Genomic DNA, 26,742 nt, shown 5'->3' with positions numbered 1-26,742 from the left:
TCATGGGTTCGAATCCCGGCTCAGCCACATGTCTCCTGTGTGACTCTGGGCAAGTCACTTCACTTCTCTGTGCCTCAGTGACCTCCTCTGTCAAATGGGGATGAAGACTGTGAGCCCCCCGTGGGACAACCTCATCACCTTGTAACCACCCCAGCGCTTAGAACAGTGCCTTACACATAGTAAGCGCTTAATAAATACCGTTATTATTATTAGAACTCAGGTCCTTCTGAGTGCGGGGGGGGGGGGGGGGCATGTGACCACCAGGAGGCGCTGCTCCGGCGGGCCGGATTGGCAGAGCGCGGGGGGCGATTGACAGAGCGCGCGCTTAGTCCAGTGCTCTGCGCACAGTGGGCGCTCAGTAAATACGATTGATTGATTGATTGATTGATTGACTGAGTGTCAGAGGAGCGCGGGGGGCGAGCAGGACTCACGTTTTCGTGTCGCATGTGCTTCAGCAGCCTCAGCTCCCGGTAGGCGCGCTTGGCGAACAGCTCGGACTGGAAGGGCCGGTAAAGCTTCTTGATGGCCACCTTGGTGCCGGTCCTGCTGTCGATGGCGGAGCTGCGGGGCGGGGGGGAAACTGAGGCCCGCCCTTCCCCGTGGCCCCCCACTCCGTCCCCCGATGGGGAAACTGAGTCCCGCCCCTCCCCGGGCCCCCCACTCTCCCCTCCCCCGCTGTGCCCCCCACTCACCAGACGGCGCCGTAGGCCCCGGAGCCCAGCGGCTGCAGGTCCCGGTAGAGGTCCCGGACTTCCCACAGCGTGCGGGTCACCTCCTGCCGGGAAAAGCCGCGCTGAGGGGGCTGCCGCTCCGACATGGCCCCCTCCCCGAGCCGCCGGGGGGCAGGGAGGGCAGAGCAGAGGGCAGAGGAGAGGGCAGAGAGGGCAGGGGTCAGAGGTCAGGGGGTCGGGGCCGGCCTCTGCCCTCTGCCACCGAGCGCGAGGGAGCCCCAAGAGGAGCAGCAGCCCCCAGGGCGCGCCCCTGGACACGCCCCGCTCCCGGTGGGCACCGCCCCTGGCACCGCTGGACCCGCCCAGTCCTGGCAGGCCCCGCCCCCTGACTCGGGCCAAGCCCCTGCCACCGGCCCCGCCCCTGGCCAGGCCCAATCCAGAGGGCTCCGCCCCTGGCCCCGCCCAATCATGCCAGGCCCCGCCCCTGGCACTGACCACGCCCCTGGCACCAGCCCTGGCACAGACCCCGCCCAGTCCTGGCAGGCCCCGCCCCTTGACCCGGGCCAAGCCCCTGCCACCGGCCCCGCCCCTGGCCAGGCCCAATCCAGAGAGCTCCACCGCTGGCCCCGCCCAGACCTGTCAGGCCCCGCCCCTGGCACTGGCCCCGCCCCTGGCACCGGCCCCGCCCGGTCCTGTCAGGCTCCTCCCCCTGGCACCGGCCCCGCCCCTGGCCAGGCCCAATCCAGAGGGCTCCGCCCCTGGCCCCGCCCAATCCTGTCAGGCCCCGCCCCTGGCACTGACCACGCCCCTGGCACCAGCCCTGGCACCGGCCCCGCCCAGTCCTGTCAGACTCCACCCTTGACTTCCAATCCCTCCCCTGGCACCGGCCCCACCCCCTGCCCACACCCAATTCAGACGGGCTCTGCCCCTGCCCCTGGCTCTGACCACGCCCCTGGCACCAGCCTTGGCACCGGCCCCGCCCCCTGCCCACGCCCAATTCAGACGGGCTCTATTGATTTTATTTTGTTAAAATGTTGTGTTTTGTTGTCTGTCTCCCCCTTCTAGACCGTGAGCCCGCTGTTGGGTAGGGACCGTCTCTAGATGTTGCCAACTTGTACTTCCCAAGCACTCAGTACAGTGCTCTGCACACAGTAAGCGCTCAATAAATACCATTGAATGAATGAATGAATGAATGAATGAATGAATGTGCAGAGCTCTCACTTTCCCAGCTGGGGCAGCTCCAGGGTCCCTCCCCTTCCCCTCCCTCCCTCCTCCAGGTGTGTGGAGCTCTCATTCATTTATTTATTTATTTATTTATTTTGCTTGTACATGTTTATTCTATTTATTTTATTTGGTTTATATGTTTTGTTTTGTTGTCTGTCTCCCCCTTCTAGACTGTGAACCTGCTGTTGGGTAGGGACCGTCTCTATATGTTGCCAACTTGTACTTCCCAAACGCTCAGTACAGTGCTCTGCACACAGTAAGTGCTCAATAAATACGATTGAATGAATGAATGAATGAATTTTTCCAGCCGGGGGCGGTTACTAGTGTCCTTCCTCCCTCCCGGCTCCAGATGTGTAGTGCTCTCACTTTCCCAGATGTGTTGTTTTGTTGTGTCTCCCCCTTCTAGACTGTAAGCCCACTATTGGGTAGGGACCGTCTCTATATGTTACCAACTTGTACTTCCAAGCGCTTAGTCCAGTGCTCTGCACACAGTAAGCGCTCAATAAATACGATTGAATGAATGAATGAATGGCCCTCCCCTTCCTTTTATTCATTCATTCAACCGTATTTATTGAACACTTCATTCATTCAATCGAATTTATTGAGCGCTTACTGTGTGCAGAGCACTGGACTAAGCGCTTACCGTGTGCAGATTGAAATAGTTGACCATTTATATCTCCCGGGATCGATAATCAATAATAAAGGAACCAGTAGTCGAGAAATACACCGAAAGTTGAGGTTAGGAAGACTTGCTATGAAGAGCTTGGAAAAAGTCATGAAACGTGCTGACGTAGAAATTCCCACGAAAATGCAAATTGTCAGTTCTGCGGTGTTTCCAGTGACAATGCGTGGATCCCAAAGCTTGATAGTGAAAAAACAGGATAGAAAGAACATCGATTCCTTTGAAATGTGGTGGGGGAGAAGGCTTTCCTGAATGTCGTGGACTGCCCGAAAAACAAACAATTGGATTTTGGAGCAAATTGAGCCAAAGTGGTCTTTGTAAGGCCAAATGACTCGACTTGATTAGCATGTTTTGCACACATAATCAGGAGGACTAGTTCTCTGGAGAAGATGCTAATTCTAGGAAAAGTCCAGGGAAAACGTGGAAGAGGCAGATCAGCAGCTAGGTGGATAGAGAAGACAAGCCGTTCTGGAGAAAATATATCCCGAGAGTCGCTATGAATTGGAAACTGTACTGTACTGAGCACTGGAGTGGGTACGAGCAAATTGAGTTGGACACAGTCCCTGTTCCTCATGGGGCTCACCGTCTCAATCCCCATTTCACAGATGAGGTAACCGAGGCACAGAGAAGTCAAGTGACTCGACTAAGATCACACAGCAGACAAGTGATCTTCTAGACCGTGAGCCCGCTGTTGGGTAGGGACCATCTCTATATGTTGCCAACTTGTACTTCCCAAGCGCTTAGTACAGTGCTCTGCACACAGTAAGCGCTCAATAGATACGATTGAATCAATAAATACGATTGAATGAAGTGGCGGAGCTGGGACTAGAAACCGGGTCCTTCTGACTCATTCATTCATTCATTCAATCGTATTTACCGAGCATATTTGCAGAGCACTGTACTAAGTGCTTGGGAAGTACAAATCGGCAACGTATAGAGATGGTCCTTATAATATAAAGAAATGAATTCTGGCTAGACTGTGAGCTTCTAGACTGTGAGCCCACTGTTGGGTAGGGACTGTCTCTATATGTTGCCAACTTGTACTTCCCAAGCGCTTAGTACAGTGCTCTGCACACAGTAAGCGCTCAATAAATACGATTGGTTGATTGATGTACTTAAGTGATGTGGGGCTGAGGGATGGGTGGATAAAGTGTGCAAATATGAGTGCAAGGGTGACGGAAGAAAGTGAGAGAAGAGGAAATGAGGCCTTGGTTCATTCATTCAATCGGATTTATTGAGCACTTACTGTGTGCAGAGCACTGTACTAAGCGCTTGGGAAGTACAAGTTGGAAAGTTGGTTGGGGAAGACCTCTTGGAGATGTGCTTTTAATATGACTTTGAAAGGGGGAGAGCGATCGTCCGTCAGATAGGAAAAGGGAGGGATTTCGAGGCCAGAGGTAGGAAGCGCTCAATAAATACGATTGAATGAATGAATGAATGAATGAATGAATGAAGTGGGCCACGGGTGGGCGGCGAGATAGACGAAATCGGCTTAGCGACCCTCGGGAGGTCTCTGGATCAAGAAGCAGCAACCAGAATGCCGGTCAGTTTGGGTGTTTATTTCAAGCTTAGGACAGGCCAAGTGCAGTGCTCTGGGGTTGGTGCAAAGTAAACAGATGGGATACAGTCCCTGTCCCTCTTGGGGCTCACCTAAGAGGTGAAGAGAGCAGAAATCATCCCCATTTTACAGTGGGGGAAACTGAGCCACAGAGAGATGAAGTGCCTTGACGCAGGCCACCTTGCAAGGCAGGGGCAGAACTGAGATTAGAGCTCCTTTAATCAATCGATCGATCGATCGACCGATTAACAATAGACTACCGCTACCCACCATGCAGGGTAGAGGGCTGGAAGCTGATGGGACAAGCCATCTTCCTGCCTGAAACTTGAATTTGGAGGGGCAGGGGCACTGAGAACCAGCTGCGGAGGGAAATGACCCCTCAGTGATTCATTCATTTATTCAATCGTATTTACTGAGCGCTTACTGTGTGCAGAGCACTGTACTAAACGCTTGCGATGCCTTTCTTGGTCAGTTACACAGCCCATCCAGTCCACCCTCTTGGTCAAAGATGGGCTATCCAACACTCCAAATTCTCCCCTCTCCTTCCCTGAATACCCCAGTGACCCCGCATGGACCATCCCACGTCCCTGACTGAGTTTCACCTCTCCATCACTGACGGTCCCCCAGCGACCGACTCTCCCCTTCCCATCCCTGACTCTCCCCCAGTGACCCAGCCTGGACCTCTCACCCATGGATCCGTCCAAATCCCCCCGGGAGCTGCCGGAATTTTCGGCTGCACGGCTCCCCGAGGGAACGGATCCCAGGCCCTCACTCCCAGCTCGGGGGAAGAAGCATTTCCTTGTGTGAGGTTTGAACCTACTGCCTTCCGGCTCCAGCGGGGTCCATAGCCTTGGTGGGGTGGGATTTGGGGAGCAGCGGTTCTGTGTTGACCCTGCCCATTCCCTCTGTGGTTCTACGACCCCCAGTCCTATCCCCCTCATCAGGCTGCCGAATCCTGACGGGGTCAGTGTCTCCTATGCCGGTTCTCCTCCATCTCCCGACCCTCCTGACTGCCCTGCTCCGTCCTGACCTATCTGAGATCCAGCGACCAGAATAGCACCCTGAGTCTGGAGGACAAGCGGGCAGTGGATTAGCAGAAATAATCCCCATGTTGCCCTGTGTCCTGTCTGCCCTTCCCTGGGTTTTCATATCAGGGATCACTGTGTCTTTGGTTTGGGCATTTGGTTGTGGTACTAGGGGGCACGTGTACTGATTCTCCATCTGGCAGCAACTGTGGTCTCCTCTCCTAAGTGCCTGGCTCAGAGATGTGCCCACAGGGGCACACCAGGTAGAGCTGCCCCTGCCCCCCTCCTCTGTCAGTGCCCAACGAACTCAGTGCCGTCCTTTCCTCGGGCATCTTCAATCCCTCCCCTCCCTGCCCCAGCCCCGAGAGCTCAGAACAGGATGCGCAGGATATGGGGGACCATTGCCTCCTGTCCAGTGCCACCCCCTAGGCCTCCCACGGTCTCCCACGGGCACCTCAACCCTCAGGACCCCAATCTGGGCACATGCCAAGTCAGGGAAAAGTGGCACTCGACACTTCCTGCAGGACCAGTTGGGGTCCTTTCAGTAACTGGATCCCAGGGGGGCAGGGGCTCAGCCCAATGGCAAGGCCACCCAGGGTTCAGAGTGCCTGGCCCAGCTCTGTGGAACAACGCAAGCCACCGTCCCCTGGGTTCCTAGCCCTGGTGGCCAGGCCAGTGCCCCCCCAGCTCCCGCTTCATCATCATCATTGTGGTATCTGTTAAACGCTTACTACGTGCCAAGCACTGTGCCACCCACACTGGCCTGCACACCCCACACAACCCCGCACACGTATGTACCCAGGCGCTCAGCCAGTGCACGTGTGCTCATCCACATATCCGACCCAACCCTCGCCACCCGCCCCCTACACGTGCCCCGGGAATCCAAGAAGACAAAGATTTACTACGCTGACTTTCTCCTTGCTGCAGCCCCCCGGGCCCCAGAGGACACTGCAAACCACCCCCCTCCCCCCCGATCCCGAAGGCACTAGCTAGCCATGGAACCTGATGGGCTGACAGACGGACAGACAGACGGACGGGTGGTCTGACGGGGCCCAGCCTGGGCCCTCGGCGGCGGGGCCAGCACCCATTCCTGATGACAGCAGCCACCGTCCCTCCTGGGCAGGGAGGTCCAGGAAAGGGTTCACCCCCCAACCCCATCCTGCCTCAACTCCGTGTGCATCCTGTTGGGGCTGGGGGCCTGGCCCTGGGGACAGAGCATGCACAGAGCCCCAATCTAGGCTGAGGGGCTGGAGGCTCCACCCGGGGCCGCCCAGGGGCCGGGTGGGGGGCTTCTGGAGTTCAGGCCTGCATTGAGCCTTCCCCCCACCCACTGGCCCCCCAGGACAGAACCTGGGAACATTCAGGCTCTCCCAGTAGGGCCTTGCCCTCCTCCTCCTCCTGGTCTTCTTCTTCTCCTCCTCCTCCTTCTCCTCCTCTTCCTCCTCCTCCTCCTCCTCCTTGCCGTCCTCCTACTCCTCCTCCAGCCAGGGCAGCAGGGCTCACGGCTCAATCTCCACTGTGTCCAGCTTGAAGTCTGGAGGCTTGAAGCTGACCACCTCCCCATACGTGAGCTCTGGAGGATAGACAAGATGAATGATCCCCAAGGAAAGCTCACACACCCCCGATCCGGAAAACCAGCCGGAACCCCTCTATGAGAGTTTGCCCTTCTGCCCCGGGACTCTGCCCCCACCCCCGCCACTGCCCCCCCGCAATTAACTGATTGACTGAGGAGGAGCCAGGGGGCCATGCCCACCTCGCCACTCATCCACTGTTCTCTCCTTGTTCTCGATGGTCTCGTCGTAGGGCTCGGCCTCGGGCTCATCCTCGGGGTCCTGGTACTGGGCGAAGTAAGCGTGAGCCAGAGCCTCGGCCGCACTGACCCTCCTTTCGCTGTCCAGGACGAGCATCTTCTCCAGGAGGTCCACAGCTGGGTGCCGGCGGATGGCGGTTGGACGGACGGACGATGGACCGCGGATGGGGCGGGTGGGGGAAGAGGGCAGATTGAAAATACTTCCGCTATGCCCACATCCGCTCTCCGGCAAAACCCCCTCCCACGGCCGGGATAGACAGGATAAAGACATTGAGAAGCAGCGTGGCTCAGTGGAAAGAGCCCGGGTTTTGGAGTCACCCTTGTCAGCTGTGTGACTTTGGGCAAGTCACTTAACTTCTCTCGGCCTCAGTTCCCTCATCTGTAAAATGGGGATGAAGACTGTGAGCCCCCCCATGGGACAATCTGATCACCTTGTAACCTCCCCAGCGCTTAGAACAGTGCTTTGCACATAGTAAGCACTTAAAAAAAGCCATCATTATTATTATTATTATTATTATTAAAGCAGCCGAGCACCCTGCCTTTACTGTGGGGGCTCGGGAGATCAAGATCGGAGGAGGTAGGACTAGGGGACGGGAGACAGGCCGGGAGGAGAGAGGATGGTTGAGGGAGATAGGCCGAGAGGAGAGAGGCCTGGGTGGAGGAGACGGACAGAGGGGATGGAGAACTGAGTGGGTGGGGGAGACGGGCCGGAGGGACAGAGGACTTTGAGGGGGAGATAGTCCGGAGGGCAGAGGACTGGGAAGGAGACAGTCCGGGTGGCAGAGGACAGCATGGAGGGGGTCAAGCTGGGGCACAGAGGACTCAGCGGGGAGACAGTCTGGCGGGACAGAGGACTGTGGGGGGAAGATAGGCTCGCGGAGGGGGGGACATTGGACTGTGGGAAGAGACAGTCCAGGGGGACAGAGGACTTCAGAGGGAGACAGTCTGGTGGGCAGAGGACTTGGGGGGAGACAGGCCAGGGGGCAGAGGATTGGGAGCGGGATGAGACAGGATGGGAGAACGTCGGACTGGAGGAAGAGACAAGCCAGGGGGACGTAGGACTGGGAACCCTCCCTATCTGACCCCCAACCCGGCAATGCCCCCTCCTCACCAAGCGGATTGGCCCCTCGAAACACCCGCTTCAGATCCTGCTCTGGCATATGTGGCAGAGACTCAATGTATTTCCTGGCCTGTGGGCGAACAGCCAGTTAAACAATTTCCAGATAAAAGCAAAGCCCACGGGGTACGAGGGGTAAGGAGTTGTTTCCCCTTCTATCTTTAATGCCCCGGTGATGCTCCAACCCGCCCCCCAATCCCCAGGGGAGTCTTTCTTCCGGCCCCCCATCCTCATTCAAGGCAGGCAGAGGGAAGAGGGTCTTCCTTCAGGCAAAGGGACGATGAGGGTACCGGATTCCCACCACCCTCTCCTCCTGCTACACCTCCCGCCCCTCGACGGGCAGCTTCTCCCCATCCCCCATCTGCAACTCCCACCATTCCCCGGCCCCCCTAAAGCTGGAATCCCTTGCACCCCGTCCTGTAGCAGCCCTCTGCCCTCGGTCACCAGCGGTCTGGTCCGGGCCGGCCAGGGACTCACGTGCTCTGAGGAGATCTTCTTCAGCAGCTCCGAGCTGGGCGTCCCCACCACCTCCATGATCCTCTTGAGCTGGTCAATGTCTGCCCGGGCTCAGGGAAATGCCGATGCAGCTGCGGGGCATGGCCAAACCCCGGGAAGGAGGTGGGGACCCCACCAGCAAGCGCTTAGTACAGTGCTCTGCACACAGTAAGTGCTCGATCAATACCATTGAATGAATTATTTCGTTCAATCATACAGAGAAAGAGCATGGGCTTGGGAGTCAGAGGTCATGAGTTCGAATCCCAACTCCACCACTTCATCATCAATCGTATTTATTGAGCGCTTACTATGTGCAGAGCACTGTACTAAGCGCTTGGGAAGTACAAATTGGCAACATATAGAGACAGTCCCTACCCAACAGTGGGCTCACAGTCTAAAAGTCTCAAGTCACACTTGTCAGCTGTGTGACCTTGGGCAAGTCACTTAACTTCTCCGGACCTCAGTTACCTCATCTGTAAAATGGGGGTGAAGACTGTGAGCCCCCCGTGGGACAACCTGATCACCTTGTAACCTCCCCAGCACTTAGAACAGTGCTTTGCACATTGTAAGCGCTTAACAAATACCATTATTATTATTATTATTATTGTTATTATTATTATTATAGAGTGCGCCCCAGAGTCAACCCTGCTGGACAGGACTTTCCCTGGTGCCCCTCTCATCCGTTGTCAGACCCCTGCCCCCAAAACTACATCGTGCCCTCCCCGCCCCTCTATGCCAAAGCACACTTCATCCCCTCTCTTCAACCCTCCCCAAAAGCCCTCCTCCCCCCAGGAAGGGGATTAAGACTGTGAGCCCCACGGGGGACAACCTGATCACCTTGTAACCTCCCCAGCGCTTAGAAGAGTGCTTTGCACGTAGTAAGCACTTAATAAATGCCATCATTATTATTATTATTTTTCCTGAGTCAGTCTCTTCTAAGCCCTGGTGGCTCCAATCAAACCAGCTTTTCATTTATTCATTCAGTTCTATTTATTGAGCGCTTACTGTGCTCAGAGCACTGTACTAAGCACTTGGGAGAGTACAGTACAACAATAAACAGATACATTCCCTGCCCACATCGAGCCCCCTGATCCCCAGCCCTGACGGGTCACCAGGTGGAGGTCTCTGCTGCTGGAGCTCATGAGAACTTTCCTGGGCTCCCTGGGCACTCCTCATCGGTCACTGGTCTTCTAGCCTGTGAGTCCACTGTTGGGTAGGGACCGTCTCTATATGTTGCCAACTTGTACTTCCCAAGCGCTTAGTACAGTGCTCTGCACACAGTACGATTGAATGAATGAATGAATGGCAGAAAGGGACAGACAGGCATGGCCGTGGCTGCCCAAATGGACCATCGCCCCCCCCCTCGTCCCTCAACACTTTGATCCCCTTGGCTCCATCCTGGCCTGGGGTTGGGGGGCCCTCCGCCGCATGTGGGGTCAGAGTCGAGGTTCACATCAAGGATACAGTCGTTGCCGGGGAAGAGCGCTTCACCCTTCAGGAGCTCCGCCATGATACAGCCAACTGACCAGATGTCCACTGCCAGAGAGAGGGGAACGTGGGGCTGGTGGGATTTGGGGAGGCCGGGATTGGGCGGGGGGTGGGGGGAGAATGGGCCAGAGCGCTGGCCTCCGCCCGATGCCCCAGAACCACCTACCTGTCTGGTTGTAGTGCATCCAATTGAGCATGATCTCCGGGGCACGGTACCAGCGCGTAGCCACATAGCCGGTCATCTCGTCATCCGCCTGGCGGGCGAGGCCGAAGTCCAGGATCTAGAGGGCACAGAGGGTCCCGGACAATCCGTCAGTTCAGAGCACCGACAGGGAGCTGCGGCTGCGGCCAGAGCACTGGACCGAGAGTGGGGGAGAGCATGCCGGCTGCGGGGGATGCTCCTGTTCCCTCCCTGTCCTGGAGGAGATAGCCCCTTCTTAAGCCGGGCTGGGCTAGAGTGTGAGCCCACTGTTGGGTAGGAACCGTCTCTATATGTTGCCAACTTGTACTTCCCAAGCGCTTAGTACAGTGCTCTGCACACAGTAAGCGCTCAATAAATACGACTGAATTGAATTGAATTGGGCCCGTTCTCTGCAGGGGTAGGCCCAGGCTCCAAGCCGGGCCCTGGGGTTGAGTGCAGGTCTGGAGGGGAAGTTTTCAGAAGCTGTGGAGGAAGCGGCTTGGGTCCCCACCCGAGCGGGGGTCTGTCTGTCAGAAGCTCAGCGGGCCCCGAGACGGGGGATGATTCCGAGGGCGAGGGTCCCTACCCGCAGTTCGCAGTCCTCGTTCACGGCCAGGTTGCTGGGCTTCAAGTCCTGGGGCAGGGCAAAGAGGTGTCGGTCCAGCCAGGGACCCCTGAGGGGAGACCCCGGCCCCACCCCCAGCCATCCGACCACCCCTCTACTCACCCTGTGGATTATCCCCGCTGAGTGGATGTACTGCGGGCCGAAGGGGAGAGGCATGAGGGTCCTGGATAGACAGCTGGACAACCCCTCCTTCGCCCCCCACGCCCACCCACTCCCACCACCTCCCCTGGACTGCCAACCCCAACCCCGATCCTGGGTCTCCCCATCCCCTCGCCCCCTGAAATGGTGGCTCCAGTGTGGCCCCCCCCGCATCCTTGATGCCGGGACAACCTACACCGTAATGGAATTGAAAGGAGAACCGGCAAGCGGGCCCACTGCCTGGTTTCTATTCCCCTCACTACCTGATTTCCATTGGTCACTGGGCCCTATGGGCAGGAATAAGGTTTTGGGCTATTGTGGCTTGCTAGCTACTCTTGGAGCCACCCAGATCCCTGTCTGGGGGAGGAACTGTGGGGTCTGTTCTAGCGCCTTGGCCTTAAACTGCACACACATAATAATAATAATATTTGTTAAGCACTTACTATGTGCCAGGCATTGTACTAAGAACTGGGATAGATACAAGCAAATTGGGTTGGACACAGTCCCTGTCCCACATGGGGCTCATAGCCTCAATCCCCATTTTACAGATAAGGTAACTGAGGCCCAGAGAAGTGAAGTGACACGCCCGAGGTCACACAGCAGACAAGTGGCAGAGCCAGGATTAGAACACATTACCTTCTGACTCCTGGGACACTACCAATTACGGCATGCTGCTTCACACACGCACACTCATGCACAAAAGTGTGCACACATGCACAACTCAGCATGCAAACATTCATACGCCCATCAAACGCTATTACACTTTCACCTCCGCCCCTTCCTACCTCACCTCCCTTCTCTCCTTCTCCAGCCCAGCCCACACCCTCCGCTCCTCTGTTGCCGCTAACCTCCTCACCGGGCCTCATTCTCGCCCATCCCGCCGTCGACCCCCGGCCCACGTCCTCCCCCTGGCCCGGAATGCCCTCCCTCCGCACATCCGCCAAGCTAGCTCTCTTCCTCCCTTCAAAGCCCTACTGAGAGCTCACCTCCTCCAAGAGGCCTTCCCAGACTGAGCCCCCTTTTTCCTCTCCTCCTCCCCATCCCCCCGTCCTACCTCCTTCCCCTCCCCACAGCACCTGTATATACGTTTGTACAGATTTATTACTCTATTTATTACTTGTACATATTTACCAGTCTATTAATTTTGTTAATGATGTGCATTTAGCTTTAATTCTATTTGTTCTGACGACTTGACACCCGTCCACATGTTTTGTTTTGTTGTCTGTCTCCCCCTTCTAGACTGTGAGCCCGTCGTTGGGTAGGGACCGTCTCTAGATGTCGCCGACTTGGACTTCCCAAGCGCTTAGTACAGTGCTCTGCGCACAGTAAGCGCTCAATAAATACGATAGAATGAATTCACTCGCAAACACAGAGGCACACACCTGGGCAAACACAAAAACACCCCTGCCCGGGCACACGCACGGGGCTTCTCACCTTCAGGCCCCGGAGAAGCTGATAGATGAGGAATTGGATGTGGTCGTCCGTCAGCTTCTGGCACTTGACGATGTTGTTTAGGTCGGCTCCCATCAGGTTGGTCACCAGGTACCTGCGGGAAGGTGGTGAGCACAGCTACGGGCAGTGGGTAGGGCTGTGGGTTTGGACGGGCAGGACCGTGGAAGGGGTAGAGGGCAGTTGGAGAACGCCATGGGCAGGATAGGCCCGAACAGAGGCACCCGCAAACCCCCCACCCAAATTCCTCCCTCCCCTGACACTCCGTCACCACAGGCCCACACGCCCTCTCCTCCGGATGCCCAGAGGTGGCCACCAAATATATCTGGTGCCTCCTTCGGGGCCTTTACAATTCCCCACCCGCAAGGTGTCCACTTCCCAAGCTGGGCATTCATTCATTCATAATAATAATAATAATAATGATGGCATTTAGTAAGCGCTTACTATGTGCAAAGCACTGTTCTAAGCGCTGGGGAGGTTACAAGGTGATCAGGTTGTCCCACGGGGGGGCTTACAGTTTTCATCCCCATTTTTACAGATGAGGTCACTGAGGCCCAGAGAAGTGAAGTGACTTACCCAAAGTCACACAGCTGACAGTTGGCGGAGCTGGGATTTGAACCCATGATCTCTGACTCCAAATAATAATAATGTTGGTATCTGTTAAGCGCTTACTATGTGCCAAGCACTGTTCTAAGCGCTGGGAGGGATACAAGGTAATCAAGGTTGTCCCACGTGGGGCTCACAGTCTTAATCCCCATTTTCCAGATGAGGGAACTGAGGCTCAGAGAAGTTAAGTGACCTGCCCAAAGTCACACAGCTGACAAGAGGCAGAGCCGGGATTAGAACCTATGACCTCTGACTCCAAAGCCCGGGCTCTTTCCACTGAGCCACGCTGCTTCTCCATTCGTCCATTCAATAGTATTTACTGAGAGCTTACTGTGGGCAGAGCACTGTACTAAGCGCTTGGGAGAGAACAAAACAACAATAAACAGACACATTCCCTGCCCACAACGAGCTTAGCGTCTGCCCAGCCTGGCCCTCGCCCTGGCTCCCAGCTGCCTTGATGAGAGAAGAATCAGCAGGAACATTGACCGTATCTCCGAGCCCAGCGTGACTGTCTGCAGGTGCCCAGGGACCACCCCCAAACCCAGTGTGACCGCCTGTGAGTGACAAGGGACCCCCAAATATCTTCAGGTGATATTTGGGGGACCCCCAGAGCCCAGCATGGCTGGTTGTGGGGATGACTTACACTTCATTGAAGGTATCTATGGAGGAGGCCGGGGTGAAGACATCCAACAGGCCGATGACCTAAGACAAGACAGGATGACCGCTTACGCTCCAGCTGGACACCCCTGCCCGCCCCAGCTCGGGACCCCCATGGCATGTCTCTTTCTTTCTGTCCCTGGTGCGGGGGGACACAGGGCGCGGGTAAGGGGGTGGGATTGGACGGGGATATGGGAAGAGGTCCTCTGTGGGGACAGGGGGTTTGGGGGCTACAGGGAAGTGTCGCCCACAGTTTGGGATGGAGAGTTAAGTCAGTCAGTCAGTCAGTCAATCGTATATATTGAGCACTTACTGTGTGCAGAGCACTGTCCTAAGCTCCTGGGAGAGTCCAATGTAACAATAAGGAGGCAGATGATCAATCAGTGAATCAATGGTGTTTATTAAGCACTTACCGTGTGCAGAGCACTATAGTAAGCATTTGGGAGAGTACAATATAAGAGAGTTGGTAGACATATGCCCTGCCCAGCCCCCCCGTCTTGGGTACGACAATTCTCAGTTTGGCTACGCTCCTGTCCCAGGGTGGCGAGGGGCTGCATATTTACTATTCTATTTATTTTGTTAATAATGCGCATCTAGCTTTATTTTTATTTATTCTGATGTCCTGACACCTGTCCACATGGTTTGTTTTGTTGTCTGTCTCCCCCTTCTAGACTGTGAGCCGTTGTTGGGTAGGGACCGCCTCTATATGTTGCCGACTTGTACTTCCCATGCGCTTAATACAGTGCACTGCACACAGTAAGCGCTCAATAAATGTGATTGAATGAATGAATTGAATGAGATAGTCTTTGTCCAGGCTTGGGGAGCCGGACACAGGAGAGGGAGGGGGCTGACCGGGAGAGCGAACCCTTGACCAGCGCTGGAGAGGGGAGAGGGCTTCCTGCCAGAGAAGCAGTGTGCCTTAGTAGAAAGAGCCGGGGCTTGGGAGTCAGAGGTCGCGGATTCTAATCCTGACCACCATTTATCAGCTGTGTGACTTTGGGCAAGTCACCTAACTTCTCTGTGCCTCGGTTACCACATCTGTAAAATGGGGATTAAGACTGAGCCTCCCTGTGGGACAACCTGATCCCCTTGTAACCTCCCCAGCACTTAGAACAGTGCTCTGCACATAGTAAGCGCTTAATAAATGCCATTATTATTATTATTATTAAGGAGGATCTGGAGGGAGGAGGAGGGATCAGGAGGTGGGACAACCTCATTATCTTGTATCTACCCCAGCATTTAGAACAGTGGTTGGCACGTAGAAAAGACTTACAAATACCATCATTATTATTCCCCCCTTCAAAGCCCTACTGAAGGCTCACCTCCTCCAAGAGGCCTTCCCAGACTAAGCCCCCCTTTTCCTCAGCTCCCTCTCACTTCTGCATCGCCCCAACTTGTTCCCTTTGCTCTACCTAAATGCCATTATTATTGTTATTATTATTATTATCTCCGTATCCCCACCCCATAGCACTTGTGTATACATGTACATATCTATAATTCTATTTATTTATGTTAATGCCTGTTTACTTGTTTTGGTGTGTATATATATCTATAATTCTATTTATTTATATTGATGCCTGTTTAATTGTTTTGATGTCTGTCTCCCCCCTTTTAGACTGTAAGCCCGGTGTGGGCAGGGATTGTCTCTCTTTATTGCTGAATTGCACTTTCCAAGTGCTTAGTGCAGTGCTCTGCACACAGTAAGCGCTCAATAAATGCGATTGAATGATTATTATTATTAAGGAGGAACACTGCATCAGCATCTGGAGAGATGGCCCGGAGCGGGCCTCTCTGTCTCTTTCTCTCTCTCCATCTGCCTGTCTCTCTCCATCTCTTCCTGTCTCTGTCCTTCTGCTTCTTTCAGCTCTGTCTCCATCTCTCTCTCTCCCCCCGAACCTATCTTCGTGTCCCTTCGTCCGTCAATCTCGGTCTCTGTCTCTGTCCATCCATCTCTGGGACGACTCACGTTTTCATGCTTCATGTGTTTCAGCAGCCTCAGCTCGCGGTAAGTCCTCCTGGCGTGGACGAGGGACTGGAAAGGGCGGGAAAGCTTCTTCACCGCCACTTTCTGCCGGGTCTGGGTGTCATACGCCGAACTGGATCAGGGAGACGAGAAGAAACCGGGACCCACCGCGGGTCAGGCGTGGGTCCATCACACGTGTGAGCCATGACCCCACTGCCTCTCGGCCTGCCGAGGGCTGACCCTCTCGGGTCTGCTTGGGCCAAGGCTGCTCCATCCTCTGACCATCCTGGATGCCCGCCTCTGCACCTCTGCTCTGCCTTGCCCATCCTGAAAGACGCTATCCTGGTTTGTAGTAAAGCCCAGGGTGAGCTGGAAGCGCGAAGAGGATCGTGTACCCCGGCTGGGGGTCACGGGTGGGGCCACCCTGGGTGTCTGTAATAATAATAATAATAATAATGGCATTTGTTAAGTGCTTACTATGTGCAAAGCACTGTTCTAAGCACTGGGGGGGGATACAAGGTGATCAAGTTGTCCCACATGGGGCTCACAGTCTTAATCCCCATTTTATAGATGAGGTAACAGGCTCAGAGAAGTTAAGTGACTTGCCCAAAGTCACACAGCAGACATGTGGCGGAGCCGGGATTCGAACCCATGAGCTCTGACTCCAAAGCCCGGGCTCTTTCCACTGAGCCACGCTGCTTCTCTGCTGGCCCTGGGTCACTCTGACCCGAGGATCCAAGTGGGCTCCGGCCCCTCAGGGCCCTGGTGGCAGGTCTGTGGGCTGAGTGGTCCCTGGCGCTTAGTACAGTGCTCTGCACACAGTAAGCGCTCAATAAATATGATTGATTGATTGATTGTAACCTCCCCAGTGCTTAGAACAGTGCTTCTAGACTGTGAGCCCTCTCTTGGGTAGGGACCATCTCTATATGTTGCCAACTTGTACTTCCCAAGTGCTTAGTACAGTGCTCTGCACACAGTAAGCGCTCAATAAATACGATTGAATTGAATTGAATTGAATTGGGGAGAGGGAGGGTTCAGACAGGACAAGCCCTCGGCCACAGCTGGTCCAGCCTGATGGTTCTGCCTGGGTACCCTGTGCCCAGATTCCAGGCACCAAATATTGAGTCCATCATGCCACACATCATGCCATCACACATATGCACCCCCTTCCCCCTGGCACTCCTACTGTGCTTAGAACAGTATCAGCGCTTAGAACAGTGCTTTGCACATAGTAAACGCTTAACAAATACCATCATTATTATTATTACTGTGAACAAGCAGGCCCGTCAGGGACCAGTGGCAGTGGTAATTCAACCTTTTTTTTATGGCATTTATTAAGTGCTTACTATGTGCAAAGCACTGTTCTAAGCTCTGGGGAGGTTACAAGGTGATCAGGTTGTCCCACGGGGGGCTCACAGTTTTCATCCCCATTTTACAGATGAGGTAACAGAGAAGTGAAGTGACTTGCCCAAAGTCACACAGCTGACAGTTGGCGGAGCCGGGAACAACAGAGTTGTTTTTAAGCGCTTACTATGTGCCACGCACTGTTCTAAACACTAAGGTAGATACAACCTGATGACCTTGTATCTACCCCAGTACTTAGAACAGTGCCCGGCACATAGTAAGTGCTTAACAAATACCATAAAAAAGGGATACATTCCCTGCCCGCAACATTCATTCATTCAATCATATTTATTGGGTGCTTACTGTGTGCAGAGCACTGTACTAAGCGCTTGGGAAGTACAAGTTGGGAACATAACATCCCCAACCTATTCTCCTTCCCTACTGCATTCATTCATTCATTCATTCAATCATATTTATTGAGCGCTTACTGTGTGCAGAGCACTGTACTAAGCGCTTTAAGTGATGCTACTGCATCATTCATGCCCTTGAGTCTGTACCCTGCAAGTGCTTAGCTAGTCACCCTCCCCCACACCCACAGTACTTTTTCTCCATGTCCTTATACTTGCTTGTTCCACCAAGCTGTAATTTATTTAAGTGTCTACCTCCCTGCTTAGACTGTAAGCTCATTGCGGGCAGGGATCATGTCAACCAACTCTATTGCGTTGTACTCTTCCAAGTGCTCAATGCAGTGCTCTGCATGCAGCAAATGCACAAGAAATATCCTCCTCATCCCCCACCAGGCCCTCCCACCTAATTCCCGGGCCCAGAATCCACCAAATTCATTTTTCTCTCTAATCAGTGCCTCGTGGGCCCCTTGGAGCTCAGGGGGCCACAGCCCAGTTCCCCAGAGAGAGACAGAACCATTGGGGAGTGGGTAGGGAGCCAGACTGTCTGGCTCAGACTATCCCCTCGGCACTCTGACCTCCAAACAAACCGTTCCAGAGTCAGGGGCTCCCCTGAGAGGTCATCTGGTCCAACCCCCTGCCTCTGTACAGACCCTCCCCCGACCCTGCTCCGGAGGACAAATCCCTCTTCCCTTCGACACTCCCTTGGTCAAATTCTGGCCAAGTAGACCCCAAACTGGGCAGCCGGGACAGAAACAACTGCCCTGGGTGTGGGGAGCCCATCCCCTCCCACCTGGAAGCACCTGGATGATGGGGGAGAGATGCTTCTTCCTGGTTCAAACACCTCAGTTTCCAGACCAGGAAACCTCCTCTTTGACCTCCCCTGTCCCCAAATCCAGGATGGGAGCAGACAGAAGCTGTGGCCACTGGTGGAGAGGGGAGCCCGGGTGGAGGGGGCCCTCAGGGGAGGGGACGACACTGTCATAGTAGTCCCATCCAGCCAGCTCTACTAGCTTCAGTTAGCCTGCCTCAGGCCAAGAAACTGGCTTCCAGGGAAAATGTTTTGGTATTTTGGTTCCTGCCCCCTGTGCCACCCTCCTGCCCCTCACTGCTTCTCACTGACTGGTGGTAAGCCCCCAGTTGGCTCGGGGCTGAGGGACAGATCCCTGGGGCCTGGGCAAGCGGCAGGGTACAATAGACAATGCCTCTGCATCCCCTAATTCTTGGGGGGCTCTCAGAAATCCACACCCTGCGTACCCCAGCTCTCAGGATGGGAAAATACCTCAAACGCCCTCAAATTCCCTCAGACAAACCTTCTTAGAGAAACCCCCTCAAACTCTGTCAGACAAAGACAACCCCTGAAACCCTTTCAGACCCCTTCAGACAAATCCCCTCAAATTCCCTCAGAAAAAATCCCTTGAGCCCTCTCAGACAAATCCACTCAGACCAAACCCTCTCAGCAGAGAAATCTCCAGGATTCTCCCTCACAGGGCCTGGCCACCTTCTGAGAAATTCACTCTCCTGGCCAAGAACACCTCTGATAAAAGAACTCCTCTAGAACAGAGTTTACTCTGACAGTTCAATGAATCAATCAACGGTATTTATTGAGCACCTGCTGTGTGCAGACCCTGAACTAGGCTCATGGGGAAGAACAACAGAGTTGGTAGACAAAATCCCTGCCTTCAATAATAATAAGTAAGGTATTTTTTAAGCGCTTACTATGTGCCACGCACTGTTCTAAACACTAAGGTAGATACAAGCAGACCTGGTTGGTCACAGTCTCTGTTCCACATGGGGCTCGCACTCTTAATCCCCATTTTACAGATGAGGTAACTGAGACCCAGAGGTCACCCAGCAGACTTGTGGCAGAGCTGGGATTAGAACCCAGGCCCTTCTGACACCCAGGTCTGTGCTCTATCCACTAAGCCACTCTGCTTCCCAAGGAAATTGCAGTCCAGCTGGGGAGATAGACATTAAAATAAATATAGGTCAGGGAAGCAACCAAATATAGAGATTTTATATAAAGGCTGTGGGGGTGGATTGAGTACCTAAGAGTTTAAGGGTGGGACTGAGAGAATGGGAGAGCCAGTAAAGAGGGAAGCCAGGGTGAGGAGATGAAACTCAAGGTTTCTTGGAGATGTGACATAAGTAGGGCTTTGAGGAGGGGGAGAGCAGCGGTCAGTCCGATAGGAAGGGGGAGAGAATTCCAAGCAGGAGGGAGGCTGCGGTGAAGCCTCGTCTTCCCAAAGGAGGATACCAGGAAAAGCCCTGGGAGCCTGTGGCACAGTTCCCCTTCCTCATATCGAGACCAAGCCTCCATCACCCCTGAGGAGGTTAGTCATAAAGCACCCAGGCAGCACGGGGTAGGGGAAACCGGCCAGAGGCAGAGGGGGCCAGAGGAGGCCATGGGGCCAGAGGAAAGAAGAGAGGAAACTTCAGTCCGGATGAATGCCAGGGGGATGGTCTGGCTAGTGGGAGGGGGTGGGGGGGTGGGGGAATTCTTCCAGCATGGCGTAGTGGATAAAGCCCAGGTCTGGGAGCCAAAAGGTCACGGTTTCTAATCCCAACTCCGCCACTTGTCTGCTGTATGACCTTGGGTAAATCACTTTACTTCTCTGTGTGTCAGTTACCTCATCTGTACAATGGGGATTAAAACTGTGAGCCCCACATGGGACAGGGACCGTGTCCAACTCAATTTGCTTGTATCCTCCCCTGCGCTTAGTACAGTGCCTGGCATATAGTAAGTGCTTTACAAATTCATTCATTCATTCATTCAATCGTATTTATTGAGCACTTACTGTGTGCAGAGCACTGTACTAAGCGCTTGGGAAGTACAAGCTGGCAACAACGGTCCCTACCCAACAGTGGGCTCACAGTCTAGAGACCAAACAAATACCACCATCATCATTATTATTATTATTATTCTCTTGAATCCAAAGTGAGAGAGACCCTGTAAGGTCATCAAGTCCAGCCCCCTCCCCCCAGGTGGGTAAGGGATCACCCGCCCAGGATAAATGGGGTCTGTGCTTTCTGTTACAGCGTCCCCTCCCCATCCCTTCTCTCGGGGGGTCCCAGGTTTTATCACCCCTGTCGGGCAGGAAATCCTCCTTGTAACAAACCACAAACTTGTGTGCTTTGGTGTAAGCCCACTGCGTCTCATCCGGTTCTTAGGAGAGACACTTCCTGCCCGGGGTGGTAGAGGATGGGGGTGGGGGTTCACTTTTCCTCCCCCTGGGGTCCCCAGGGGAACTCTGTGTGTATGATACAGTAACTATGAACCTGGGACTGGATTTGTGTCTATAAGATGGGGTAACTGGGACCCTAGGATTGGTACCCCTGTGTGCATACAATATGATTGATTGATTGATTGATTGATTGAACCTGAAGTTTCTCTTTCAGAGCCCCAAGGAAGAGAGGCCTTCATCAGGTCCTGGCACTTGAAGGAGCCAGAGCAGGAGCCGGGTGGGGAGGGAGGGGGAAGAAAGCAGAAGGGGCAGTGGGGAGGAAGAGGAGGAGGGGTGGAGGGAGGGAGGAGAAGGGGGAACAGGAGAAGGACAAGGGGGAAGGAGGAGAAGGAGGAAAGAGAAGTGGGGAGGACAAGGGGAAACAGAAAGAAGAAGGGGGAAAGAGGAGAAGGGGAAGGAGAAGGAAGAAGAGGAAGGGGCGGTTGGGGAGGGGTCGCCTGTGGTGGGGAAGAGTTGGGGGCTCCTCTGCCTCCTCCTCATCAAGCTCCAGAGGAACTGAATCAGATCCCTTGGTCCCCAACCTCCAGGACCCTGGCTTGCCTGCAAGCCAGGGTCAGATCCCTGCCCTCCCTACACCCTGACTTTTCTATCTGCCCTGGAGGCTGGGGCTTGTCTGATTCCCCTCCCACACAAGGCCAGGGTCAGCAAATCACACACACACACACACACACACACACACACACACACACACACACACGCACACATATACGGTGGCAGTCACTATTTCATATATGCACAAACAGTTCCAGGGTTACATCACCATATTGTATGCACACAGGGGTACCAGTCCTAGGGTCCCAGTTACCCCATCTTATAGACACAAATCCAGTCCCAGGTTCATAGTTACTGTATCATACACACATACACACAGAGTCATCATTTAATAGACGTACAATCACGACAATCTTGTACACATTTACTATTCTATTTATTTTATTTTGTTAATATGTTTTGTTTTGTTGTCTGTCTCCACCGTCTAGACTGTGAGCCCGCTGTTGGGTAGGGACCATCTCCATATGTTGCCAACTTGTACTTGCCAAGTGCTTAGTAAAGTGCTCTGCACACAGTAAGCGCTCAATAAATACGATTGAATGAATTAATAATAATAATAATAATGGCATTTATTAAGCGCTTACTATGTGCAAAGCACTGTTTGAAGCACTGGGGAGGTTACAAGGTGATCAGGATGTCCCACGTGGGGCTCACAGTCTTAATCCCCATTATACAGATGAGGTAACTGAGGCACAGAGAAGTGAAGTGACTTGCCCAAAGTCACACAGCTGGCAATTGACAGAGCTTAGGTTTGAACACATAACCTCTGACTCCAGAGCCCGGGCTCTTTCCAATGAGCCACGATGACCCCACACTGTCCTGGTGTGTTACACACAGTGGCATGGCATCATACAGTACTTCCCAAGTGCTTAGTACAGTGCTCTGCACACAGTAAGTGCTCAATAAATACGATTGAATGAATGAATGAATATGGTGCGCAGAGCACTGTACTAAGCAGTTGGAGAATACAATATAACAGAGTTGGTAGACACATGCCCTGCCTATAAGGAGCTAAAAGTTTAGGGATCCAGAGTCCTCCCCGCCCTCTCCCCTTCCCCCACCCGAGTCTCAAACGTGCACACCCACACAAACACGCATACACAAGCAGTGTGCAGCGTGGCTCAGTGGAAAGAGCCCGGGCTTTGGAGTCGGAGGCCATGGGTTCAAATTCCGGCTCCACCACTTGTCAGCTGTGTGACTTTGGGCAAGTCACTTCACATCTCTGGGCCTCAGTTCCCTCATCTGGAAAATTGGGGATGAAGACTGTGAGCCCCTCGTGGGACAACCTGATTACCCTGTATCTACCCCTGCACTTAAAACAGTGCTTGGCACATAGTAAGCGCTTAACAAATACCAACATTATTATTATTATTCTTATTATTATTATACACACACACCAGCTTTCCCAAGAATGGGAGGGGGAATTGTGAGGGAGGGGCTCCAATGAGAGTCACAAATCTCCTGCTAAGTAGTCGGTGGGAGGGGGTGGGGGGGACGGGACAGGAGGAGGGGGGCAAGGACCCCAAGGATGGAGAATTATCCAACAATCTCTAGGGAAACTCTTCTGCATAGAGTGGGGTGAAGGAAGGAGGGGAGGAGGAGGAAGGAGGGGAGGAGGAGGGGAGAAGGTGGGAGAAGAAGGTGAGGAGGAGGAAGGGGGAAGGAGGAGAAGAAGTAGGGGGAAGGAGGTGGAGAAGGTGAAGAGAAAGAGTGAAGAAGGTTGGAGGAAAGAGGGAAAGAGGTAGGAGGTGGAGAGGGACCCCCTAGATTGTGAGCTCGTTATGGGCAGGGATAGTCGCTCTTTCCCAAGCACTTAGTACAGTGCTCTGCACACAGAAAGCACTTAATAATAATAATAATAATGGCATTTGTTAAGCGCTTACTATGTGCAAAGCACTGTTCTAAGCGCTGAGGGGGATGCAATGTGATCAAGTTGTCCCACGGGGGGCTCACAGTCTTAATCCCCATCTTTCCAGATGAGGGAACTGAGGCTCAGAGAAGTGAAGTGACTTGCCCAAGGTCACACAGCAGACTTGTGGCGGAGCCAGAATTCGAACCCATGACCTCTGACTCCAAAGCCCGGGCTCTTTCCACTGAGCCACGCTGCTTAAAAAATACAACTGAATGAAGGAATGATGGGAAGGAGGGGAGAAATGGAGGGAAGGAGGGGTGAGGTAGGGGAAGAAGGGAGAAGAAGGGGAGAAGAGGGGGATGTCTCTTTACAACAGCCACATGGCCAGGGCTCCCACCTCAGGAAACCACAGACCCAGAGACACCCAGAATTACAGTCACACCCTCACTGATACAGGCCTCTATCGACACACAAACACACAGACAGTCACATGGAGACACACCATTAGTCAGACCCTCACAGACAATAATAATAATAATAATAATGATGGCATTTATTAAGCGCTTACTATGTGCAAAGCACACACAATTACAGTCAGAGCCTCACGGATCCAAGCCCGGAGAGACAGATACACACACATCTACACACATAAAGAAGCAGCGTGGCTCAGTGGAAAGAGCCCAGGCTTTGGAGTCAGAGGTCATGGGTTCAAATGCTGGTTCTGCCAATTCATTCATTCATTCATTCATTCAGTCAATCGTATTTATTGAGCACTTACTGTGTGCAGAGCACTGTACTAAGCACTTGGGAAGTACAAATTGGCAACATATAGAGACGGTCCCTACCCAACAGCGGGCTCACAGTCTAGAAGGGCCAGTTGTCAGCTGGGTGACTTTGGGCAAGTCACTTCACTTCTCTGGGCCTCAGTGACCTCATCTGGAAAGTGGGGATTGAGACTGTGAGCCCCCCGTGGGACAACCTGATCACCTTGTAACCTCCCCAGTGCTTAGAACAGTGCTTTGCACATAGTAAGCGCTTAATGAATGCCATCATCATTATTATTATTATAAACACACACACAATCGGTCCCCAGCAGCAATCCGTCCCCAGCAGCACCATTCATTCATTCATTCACTCATTCAATCGTATTTATTGAGTGCTTACTGTGCGCAAAGCACTGGACTAAGAGCTTGGGAAGTCAAGTTGGCAACATATAGAGACGGTCCCTACCCAACAGTGGGCTCACAGTCTAGATGGTCCTGGCCAGGGTAGGGTCCTCGAGGCGGGGAGGGATGGGTCAGGGGGAGATGAGCCCCCTTCTAGAATGTGAGCCCACTGTTGGGTAGGGACCGTCTCTATGTGTTGCCAACTTGTACTTCTCAAGCGCTTAGTACAGTGCTCTGCCCACAGTAAGCGCTCAATAAATACGATTGATTGATTGATTGATTGATGAGAGATGATGGACATCCCCCCCACCCACAACCCTTCCTGGAGGAGCACCTCAACACCCTTTCCCGGGCCCGGCACGTACCAGACTGAACCGTAGGCACCCGAGCCCACCGGGCTGAGGCTCTGGTAGCGGCCTGGCACCTCCCACACTGTCTTGTTCAGCTCCTGCTTGTGGAAGCCGGCGCCATCGGTCATCTTCCGGAACCGCCCGGCCCCCGGCCCAGCCCTCGACCCCCGGCTCCAGCTCCAGTCCCGGCCCAGTTTAGCCCAGTCCAGCAGGAGCTGCAGGAGGAGACTGGGGAAGAAGAGGAGGGACAGAGGAGGAGGGACAGAAGAGGAGGAGGGACCAGACTAGGGAGGAGGAGGAGGAGGAAGAGGAAGGACCAGACAGAGGAGGAGGGATGGGGGGCCTCTCCTCTCCCGCCTCCCATGCTCAGCTGGACCCACAGTGGCTCCGGCCGGGAAAGGCCGCAATTCCCGTCCACTCCCCCGGCAGCCCCGCACAAGGTCCAGGAGGGACCCCCGCATTCACTGTCCCCTCCCCGCGTCCCCGTCTCCCTCCATTGTCCTCATCCCCCCCACCCACCATGTCCCCACCACCCCCTTCCCTCCCAGTGGATACCCCTCCCCTGTACTAAAGCAGTCCCAGTCCAGGCCACAACAGCTGCTGGGTGGAGTCCAGCTGAAAACCCCAGCCTCAGCCCAAGATTCATTTATAATAATATCTTATAAATAATGTAATAGTAATAATTACGGTATTTGCTAAGCACTTACTATGTGCCAGGCACTGTATTAAGCGCTGGGGTGGATACAAATTGGGTTGGACACAGTCCTTTGTCCCAAATGGGGCTCTCAGTCTCAATCCCCGTTTTACAGATGAGGTAACTGAGGCCTAGAGAAGTGAAGTGACTTTCATTCATTCATTCAATCGTATTTATTGAGCGCTTACTGTGTGCAGAGCACTGTACTATGCGCTTGGGAAGTACAAGTTGGCAACGTATAGAGACGGTCCCTACCCAACAACGGGCTCACAGTCTAGAGGGGAATAATAATAATTATGGTATTTGTTCATTCATTCATTCATTCAATCGTATTTATTGAGCACTTACTGTGTGCAGAGCACTGGACTAAGCACTTGGGAAGTACAAGTTGGCAACATATAGAGACAGCCCCTACCCAACAACCGGCTCACAGTCTAGAGGGGAATAATAATAATTATGGTATTTGTTGAGTGCTTACTACACGCCAAGCACTGTTCTAAGTGCTGGGGTAGATACAAGGTAATCAGGTTGTCCCACGAGGGGCTCACAGTCTTAATCCCCATTTTACAGAGGAGGTAACTGAGGCACGGAGAAGTGAAGTGACTTTCATTCATTCATTCATTCAATCGTATTTATTGTGCACTTACTGTGTGCAGAGCACTGGATTAAATGCTTGGGAAGTACAAGTTGGCAACACATAGAGCCGGTCCCTACCCAACAACAGGTTCACAGTCTAGAGGGGAATAATAATTATTATGGTATTTGTTAAGTGCTTACTATACGCCAAGCACTGTTCTAAGTGCTGGGGTAGATACAAGGTAATCAGGTTGTCCCACGTGGGGCTCACAGTCTTAATCCCCATTTTACAGAGGAGGTAACTGAGGCATGGAGAAGTGAAGTGACTCGCCCAAGGTCACACAGCAGACAAGTGGCGGAGCTTCCCCACAGCACCTGTATATATGTATATATGGTTGCACATATTTATTACTCTATTTATTTATTTATTTTACTTGTACATTTCTATCCTATTTATTTTATTTTATTGGTATGTTTGGTTTTGTTCTCTGTCTCCCCCTTTTAGACTGTGAGCCCATTGTTGGGTAGGGACTGTCTCTATGTGTTGCCAATTTGTACTTCCCAAGCACTTAGTACAGTGCTCTGCACATAGTAAGCGCTCAATAAATACGATTGATTGATTGATTGATTGATTAGAACCCATGACCTTCATTCCTGCACAGAGCCCAGCCCCGGACAGCCCCTGCCTGTCTAACTAGAAACCCTTGCCCCCGCCCAGCCCCGTCTAGCCCCGTGGGGCCGAGCCAGCGTCCGACCTGATTATCTGGTATCTACCCCCGCGCTAAACAGACATCACCATTACGATGGTGATGAGGAGGATCATTCTGTGGTCAAAATCCTGTGGATCCCGCCTCTCTGTCTACAGCTTCC

The 26,742-nt window shown here is 53.6% G+C and overlaps 2 protein-coding genes across 2 annotated transcripts in view; both read right to left on the bottom strand.

Moving 5' to 3' along the window:
• MAPK12 (mitogen-activated protein kinase 12) overlaps positions 1-873 on the bottom strand; it is a 29,105-nt gene extending 28,232 nt beyond the window's left edge. Inside the window, exons 1-2 of the mRNA XM_038756792.1 lie at positions 693-873; positions 432-561 (exon numbers count right to left, since the gene is read on the bottom strand). Of these exons, the coding sequence (XP_038612720.1) occupies positions 432-561; positions 693-817 (255 nt within the window). The 5' untranslated portion in view covers positions 818-873. The remainder of the gene's footprint in view (positions 1-431; positions 562-692) is intronic.
• Positions 874-6,596: 5,723 nt separating this feature from the next.
• On the bottom strand, positions 6,597-24,820 carry MAPK11 (mitogen-activated protein kinase 11). Its single transcript, XM_038756771.1, has 12 exons — positions 24,618-24,820; positions 15,693-15,822; positions 13,713-13,771; positions 12,449-12,560; positions 10,979-11,008; positions 10,838-10,885; positions 10,237-10,351; positions 10,047-10,118; positions 8,565-8,644; positions 8,082-8,160; positions 6,914-7,087; positions 6,597-6,733 (listed from the first exon to the last, which is right to left on the bottom strand). Exons 1-12 carry the CDS (start codon positions 24,728-24,730, stop codon positions 6,660-6,662), a joined length of 1,086 nt encoding a protein of 361 aa, XP_038612699.1. The 5' UTR covers positions 24,731-24,820; the 3' UTR covers positions 6,597-6,659.
• Between the last annotated feature and the right edge of the window lie 1,922 nt (positions 24,821-26,742).

The sequence above is a fragment of the Tachyglossus aculeatus genome, chromosome 14 (assembly GCF_015852505.1).
Source record: "Tachyglossus aculeatus isolate mTacAcu1 chromosome 14, mTacAcu1.pri, whole genome shotgun sequence".
NCBI lineage: Eukaryota > Metazoa > Chordata > Mammalia > Monotremata > Tachyglossidae > Tachyglossus > Tachyglossus aculeatus.
Note: the sequence above shows the minus strand (reverse complement) of the source record. Positions and strands in the feature narration are given on the sequence as shown.